This window comes from Notolepis coatsorum (genome assembly GCF_963971535.1).
Source record: "Notolepis coatsorum genome assembly, chromosome: 1".
Classification (NCBI taxonomy): domain Eukaryota; kingdom Metazoa; phylum Chordata; class Actinopteri; order Aulopiformes; family Paralepididae; genus Notolepis; species Notolepis coatsorum.
Window position 1 is genome coordinate 308,937,554 of NC_140165.1, and position 7,929 is coordinate 308,945,482.

Sequence of the window (7,929 nt, forward strand, 5' to 3'; positions counted from 1 at the left end):
TTCAGACATGAAGGCCATTTCAACCAATCAGAAAAGACTGAACGCTCACTAAACTTCCTGTTGGGTCGCGATCTGCCATTAATTTACTGAAGAAGAAGAAGTAAACTTCCTGTTTAGAAGCACAGCTGGACCCTATTGATCATTTTGCCAACGGAACATATATTTTCAGCAAAGAAAGAAACTGCAATAAACAAACGGATACATTCACTGTGTTCTGCCTCTCATTTTGTTGATGAAACAAAACCATCAGCAACACAATTTACCACCAAGAGCGGATAGTTTAGTCTCACAAAAAAGATCTCCGGTGTTGTTAGCTACATGCTAATGTCAATGGCATTCTCTATGTATAGTATATAGCTTAAATGCTAACGTAATAATGTAACGTTAACGCTAGTATAATGAATGGATGCAAACGTTATTTAACACATTGCAGAATGGGTACAATACAATACGGCTCAATACAAACAATTGTTAAGGGGATGCAGTCTGGACTGGGTTCCTTATAACAATAACTTGACAACACATGAGTTTAGTTTAGCTGCAGCTACATGTTTACTCTGAGCGTCAACAGACATCAGTCGATCACAACACTCTTCAACACAGACGATACGTTTTGAACAAAAGTTTGTTACAATCATTTTCATATAACGCTACTTGGGACAGCTCTGCTGTAAACACTGGTGTAGCTGGCTCTGCTCTAATCTCTCTACCCCGCGGTCTGCCGTGAACATGGGGAATAATTGCGACAGCTCTGCTGTAAACACTGGGAATAACCTCGGTTGCTATGCCCACACGCAACTGCAAAACCGCACAACTCCACCCTGGCCACCGGTTTCAAAGACCGCGGTTGCAGTGTAGCAAATCCCCGGTTGTGTGTGGCCGAACAGTGCAACTGCGCACATACAATCACGGTTACATTAAACCCAGCGTTCGTGTGGACGGGGCCCTAGATCATGACATTACTTTTCAAATTGTGTATTATAATGTGTATATTTTAGTGATGTCCGATATTATCGGCCTACCGATATTGGCATTAAAATGTGATATCGGAAATTATCGGTATCTGTTTTCAAAAAAAGAAAAATTAAATATTTAAATTTTTTATATTTATTTAACCTTTATTTACCCAGGCAAGCAAGTAAGAACAAATTCTGATTTTATTTATTGTCAAAAGTATGCATAATGTTGTGTTAATTCCACAACAAGAGATATGTAATGTTAATTACCTGAAATTATTCGTTTTTTGGGGGGGAAACCCTGCATATATTGGTATCGGTTGATATCGGTATCGGAAATTTAAGTGTTGGACTATATCGGATATCGGTAAAAAAGCCAATATCGAACATCCCTAGTATATTTGTATCTTCTTCCTTACTGCCCCCACTACTGGGTGAGGGTCCATCACTACTAGCACAGATTTCAACTTTATTTTCAATTCTAGTGAAGATAACATGTTTTTCTCTATTGGATGAAATGGTGCAGCGATAAAAACATTGTATTCAAACATTTTATTCAATAAAGCCTCAACAAAGTGTTGGAACAGCATACAGAATATAGATGTGATGTCAGTCTGAATCAGAGCATTCTCTGCCTCATTGAATTCTGAATAATCAGATTCCAATGAACCCTCAAATTCTGAAAATGGGAGTAGTCACCACTCACCAACTTCCCCATCTTCTCTAGTCACCCCCACACCTTCTATTTGACCCATGACTTCTCAGCAGAGCCAGGACAAAACTTCCCTTTTCCTATCAACTCTGCTAATACTGAGTCACTATTGAGAGAGAGAGAGAGAGAGAGAGAGAGAGAGAGAGAGAGAGAGAGAGAGAGAGAGAGAGAGAGAGAGAGAGAGAGAGAGAGAGAGAGAGAGAGAGAGAGAGAGAGAGAGAGAGACTGAGAGAGACTGAGAGAGACTGAGAGAGACTGAGAGACTGAGAGACTGAGAGAGACTGAGAGACTGAGAGAGACTGAGAGAGACTGAGAGAGACTGAGACTCTTGGAATGTGTGTCTGGGAGGAAGTGGGGGGTCTTTCGATGTTGATTAAACGGCAAGCAACTAATGTCATGAGTGCCAAATTAAAGGACAATAAATCCAATCTAACTGAAATTGTGTAGCACAGACCTTTCTATGGATCAAAACCTCAATATTATTATGGTGTAGTTAATACTTCATGTATCCTTAATCCCTAGGCTAATGAGGCACTAAGATGTTACTAAAAAGTAAAAAGCCAAAGTAACGGTATATGTATGTGTGTGTGTGTGTGTGTGTGTGTGTGTGTGTGTGTGTGTGTGTGCACTGTGCACGAGTGCACATCTAGGGGCGGGGTGTAGATTTGGTCTCCCTGATGTTGACTCATTAGCCACAGCCTTGGGTTGTTTAATACTGGACAAGTGTTTCATAACGGCCGTTGTGTGGGCCGGTTTCGGGGCCGGTGTGTGGGCTGGTGCGTCTGAATGTCCCGGGCTGAATTTGTGTCCCAGTCCGCCACTGTACACAAGCGACTTTTCTACTCAGTATTGCTCACGCTGTTTCCAGTCAATAGATTAGATACGGGCTTCTCTCCCGGCTCCTGCACCTACAGTATACAGCGACCGAACCTCAGCATGGTAAGACTTACCTCTTTTACAATCTTTGCTTTTCCAGTATTTGTCATGTTCTTTATTAGAATGAGTCAAACTATACAGCTATAGTGTATAGTTCAGCCTCGTCAGCGTCCACCTGTTTTGATGGCAGCTAATGGAACAGCTAATGGGACAGCTAATAGGACAGTGTAGACTAGAGTATTATTTTGAAGAGAATGAAAAGGCCGTTGTCCCGGACTCAGTTCGATCCACTTTCAACAAAGTTTATTGAATGCACACCGAAAATCATCTTTAACAAATGACGAGACAATCCGAAAAACGTGGAACCTCTCTGAGTTGTCTGACTCCCCATGAGACCTATAGTAGTCTCCTTTTTATGCTTTGTGACAATCTTCCTGAAAAAACACTCCCCAAAGATATTTGACACTCATTCTCTTTGGTCTTTCCTAGGCAATTTCCTGGCTCCAATAGGAGAAATCTATGGTGCATGATACAAATCAATACTTAACATACCAGGCTTTGAGTTGAACCCTAAAAGGTTAAATTATGGTTCATCTAAGGTACCGCCTCACCTAATGCCTAAACTAAAATACCTTGAAACACACAGAAGACTATAAACATAAGCAATTTGGTTCATAGAGAAATACACTAACAGCTAATGGAACAGCTAATGAAACACTCTACACACAATGGAACCATTGAACAACGGAACACACAACACAACAATATGCCGCTGAACGAGACAGAGTTTTGTTTGTTTTTGTTTTGCCCTTACTCCTCTCTGTCCTCTCCGCTCCGCCTGCGCAGGTCCCTCAGGTCAGCCGATCAGAGGCTCCTGACAGTCCGGAGGTCTAACCTCAAGCTCAGGGGGGGCCGTGCCTTTGCTATCGCAGCCCCTGAACTGTGGAACAGCATCCCCACCTCCATTAGGCTTGCCCCCTGGATAGATGCCTTCAAATCGAGGCTCAAAACCCACTTCTACCTACTAGCCTTTCCCGTTCACTGACTCATGCCCTGTTTTTCTATGTGTTTGCCTGTGTGCCCTCCCATAAAACGGAGTGTGATTGTTGTCTATATGTATCTTGTGTATCTACCCTCTGTACAGCACTTTGGTTGACACGCGTCATGTGAAATGTGCTTTATAAATAAATCTGATTGATTGATTTATTGATTGTAGACGTTCGACTGCACCGAGATCGACGACCTGCTGGAGAGGTACTACCTGTCGCCCGCTTACTTCCTGGAATTCTGCCTGGGTTTCCCCGGCAACCTGGCGGTGGTCCTGGGCTACGTGTTCTGCCTGCCCAAGTGGCGGAGCATCAACGTGTACCTGTTCAACCTGGCGGCGTCCGACCTCGTCTTCCTCTGCACGCTGCCGCACCTCTCCTGCCTCTACGGCCGCGGCCAGCGGGAGACCAGCCCCGTCGGCTGCGTCCTCAACCGCTACATCCTGCACGTCAACCTCTACTCCTCCATCCTCTTCATGTTCTGGGTCAGCCTGGACCGCCTGCTGCTCGTACGGCACCCGGCGCAGGACCACTTCCTGCTGAAGCCGCGGGCGGCGCTGGCGGTGGCCGCGCTCACCTGGCTCGCCGTCAACCTCCAGGTGGCGCCGCTGGTGGCTCTGATGGTCCAGGACCTTCAGCGGGGGAATTGGACCCACTGCAAGGACTTTGCCAGCCTGAAGGGGGACATCGACCCGCTGGGGTACAGCCTGGGCCTGACCTTGACCGGCTACGTCCTCCCCCTGCTGGGACTCTGCCTGACCTCCCGCTGGATCGCACGCCTCCTCCGCGCCCAGGAGCGGGCTATCGAGGGGAGGACCACCACGTCCTACAAAGGGCCCCTCCGGGTGGTGGCGGTGGCGGCGGCCATGTTCCTGTTCCTCTACAGTCCGTACCATGTGATGAGGAACGTGAGGATAGCGTCTCGGCAGGAGTGGGCGGGGCTGCAGCTTTGCACCCGGATGTACATCGAGGCGGCGTACATCTTGACGCGACCGGTCGCCTTTCTTCACAGTGTCATCAACCCCGTCTTCTACTTCCTCATGGGCGACCGGTTCAGAGAGCTCCTGTTGGCTAAACTCAGAGCGCTGGGGAGGAAAACGCGACAGTGGAGGCATTCGATCTCGACATGATGTAGCAGCAGTGGCGAATCCTTATGGAAGCCAACGGAAGCCATGCCTCCCTAATATTAAAATATGAATTAATATCAAATATGAAATATGAAAAAAAAAAAAAAAAAAAAAAATCATATAGTTTACATTCTTTTTCATCTGTGCATCTGTGTTATAATTTTTTATTTTTTTTTAAATGTCTCCCTCTTCTCCTTCTCACTCCCTCTAACACACTGTCAGCCTCACTATGCTCACTGCAGCAGGAGAGGAGGCAGATGGTAGGTCTCTTTCTCCAGGCTTCCAGCATTATAGAGTCCAAATCCGATCCTAGCCAATCAGATTCGAGCTGACTGCCACACCCTAAAAGTTTAAAACGGGGCTGTGAGAAGAATCATGAGTGTGGAATCCCCTCTGCACACCTCCCCTCTGCACTCTGAACATTGTATTAACCCGTAACTGTTCCCACGGGCCGAATATTGCCCCAATCCTCGCGAGATTAAATCCACGGGGACCTCTCGGCGTGCCGAAGCTTTTCCTAAATCACTTCCATCATCGAAAACGAGGGGAAAAGGTCGGCTCGCGACCCTGAAAATGTCGCGTGATTTTAAAAACGCTGTATTAAGTGAGCCTATTATGGGATCCACGCGAGCTTTCTATCGTGGAAACATCTGGGCGTCCCGCAACTTTTACTGATTCACATGTAGCCCCTAAAATGCTTAGAAAAGGAAAACAGAAAGCGTGGAATAAACTCGCCGAAACGGAAAAGTGTCCCACGGGCGCGCCGTGATTCCGATCCGCGTGAAAATATTCACGGCCATAGAGGAGACCGTGGGACACCTTTTTGCAACCGAATATGTGTCTCGAATTTGCTCCCACGCGGCGCGCAAAATCGCGCAAGGAAAAATTGGACCAAAAATTAACCAATGCTCCAGCAGTATTAATGACCCTGATGTAAACAAGACAAACGTCTTTCTCTGGTCTGCACTGTACCCATTCTGCAATCTGTTAAATAAATAAAAAGAACGTTTGACTGGCCGCCGAGCCATACTGTAGTGTACATGGTGACTGCTTGACTTTAAAAAAAAAAGAAAAAAAAATGTATTAATAAAAATATTTAATAATTTTTTTTTTATAATTTTTTTTTGGCTTCCCCTGTTATTTTACCCACGCGACGCCACTGTGTAGCAGTTGTGCAAGTTCCCGTGAAACACACACATCAACTCTTTATATTCTGTATTGTTTCTCTGGCCAGTGTTTCCCAAACTGTAGGGCACTACCCCTTCTTGGGCAAACTTGAAACGGGTTGAGGGGCTGGGGTTGGAACAGGGTTCAACAGGGTGGAAAAGAACCCAACCTGAGCACGACACAAGAGCAAAATGGCCACCGTGTGCAATATGATCGTGTGGACTGTAAAGGAAGACTTTGCTCCGATGTTCAGCCATGTGAATGTCAAACACAACTCATTGTATTTCTTGTTCTTTCTCTCTATCCTTTTCTTCCTGAACTGGTAAACTCTTGTGTTTGAAGACATTGAAAAGCAGGACGGCAGAAAGATGTAAGACCTGCATCAGGGCGTCACGTGTCCATGTGTAAACCCTGTCATGGCTAATTGATGAAGAGACTGAAATAGTGTTGTCTCTCCCAGGTGTCAATACTGGTAGGATGTGGGTGGAAGGAGACAAGATATGTTATTACATAAACCTGTACCGGCTTGATTTTTTTAATACAAATTAAATGGAATACACTGTGTTGCTAACTGCTGTATTGTTTTGCTATACTGTAATGTAAAAAAGAATACAATACAAATAATAATCCAATAAAAAAATTATAAGGGTTTTGTTATTTTTCAGTTTTCAGTATTAGGTGTGCTACTTTCAATTTATTTATAAAAATGTTTTTTGGAAATGTTCAGTTTTTTCTTTTTTTTATATAATATGGGGCACATTTGCCAGGCGCTAGATTTTAGAAGTTCAGAATAGATATTTGATTGATTGATTGATTGATTGATTGAAAACTTTATTAACAGATTGCAGAACCGGGTACAATACAGTACGGCTCAATACACACAATTAAGGGGATGCAGACCAGAGAAAGTCTTTCGTCTTGTTTACATCAGGGTCCCCATTTTCAATTCATAATGACATTAATGACATACGCAACATACGCCATACAGATATACAGATAATATATCATGACATTTTTGACATACATGACATACAGGTATACAGTACTGTTACATTTGTGACATACAAAATATGCAAATATACAGTACTGTTAAACAGAGATCCTAACATAAAATAAACTAAAGGGAGGAAACTGTACATTAGGAGGGGGTGGGAGGGGGTTTGGACATATTGTGTAGAACAAACACGACACATGATGAAGGAGACTGATTCCCACAGACCTGTAGACATCCTACAGTCTGAATCCACATGCCATACAATATCCCATGTTTGTGGTGTTTAAGATATGAAACTTTTTACTGTATAAATAAATGTTTACTTTAGTTAGTTGTAAGTACACAATGCAGTTTTAGTTTAGTCTCGTTTTCTTCCAGTTAACGGGGCTGTGGGGCTCCTTCTTATACCCACGTTTTATTGTAAAAGTTATTGTAAATCGTTGAAGTGTGTACTAGGCCAGTGCTTCCCAAAGTGTGAGGAGCGACCCCCTAGTGGGGCGCGGAGGTACTGCAGGTGGGGCACCTGCCCCAAAACTGATAAACGCCAATGTCCACAAAATGAACTGACTGTCATGTGTTACTCTTTTACAGAGCAAATTATCATTATTTGATTTTATTTGATTTTATTATGCATGTTTTTCCCTTGAGTTCATCTCTGGAGGGGAAACCCTTGCGAGGGGGAGAACATGCAAACTCCACACAGAAGGGCCTGGGAGATACCCCACCTGGGTACCTGGCAACCCGGCAACCTGGTTCCCCAAGCGGGTATCGAACCCAGCAGGACCTTCTTGCTGTGAGGCAACAGTGTGAACCACTACACCACTGTGCTGCCGTTGACTTTCTGTGAGTGAGGAACACACACATGCGACTACATTTAAGCACTCTGCTGCTCCTACAGATTGTTTATAGTAATAGAGATCATAATCAGTACACTAGAGGTTCCAGTAAGGGCAGCTTGAATTAGCAGGTCCAAAAACCAATGCTTTAAGGAGATCTTTTATTTTTAGATCATTGACTCGTTGGAATAACCTGCGTCAAAACCTTTGCTGCA

General features: G+C 44.3%; 1 protein-coding gene across 1 annotated transcript; it reads left to right on the forward strand.

Moving 5' to 3' along the window:
* The first annotated feature begins 2,428 nt into the window (after positions 1–2,428).
* LOC311237401 (succinate receptor 1-like) lies at positions 2,429–6,489 on the forward strand. The gene is made up of 2 exons (XM_084325251.1): positions 2,429–2,607; positions 3,761–6,489. Exons 1-2 carry the CDS (start codon positions 2,455–2,457, stop codon positions 4,718–4,720), a joined length of 1,113 nt encoding a protein of 370 aa, XP_084181377.1. The 5' UTR covers positions 2,429–2,454; the 3' UTR covers positions 4,721–6,489.
* The last annotated feature ends 1,440 nt before the right edge of the window (positions 6,490–7,929 follow it).

Bases quoted from the DNA above. Each gene is read 5' to 3' on its own strand.
- LOC311237401 (XM_084325251.1), top strand. From the start codon at position 2,455: ATGTCCCGGGCTGAATTTGTGTCCCAGTCCGCCACTGTACACAAGCGA. The intron at 2,608-3,760 runs GTAAGACTTACC...TATTGATTGTAG, and splicing joins AGCGACCGAACCTCAGCATG to ACGTTCGACTGCACCGAGAT.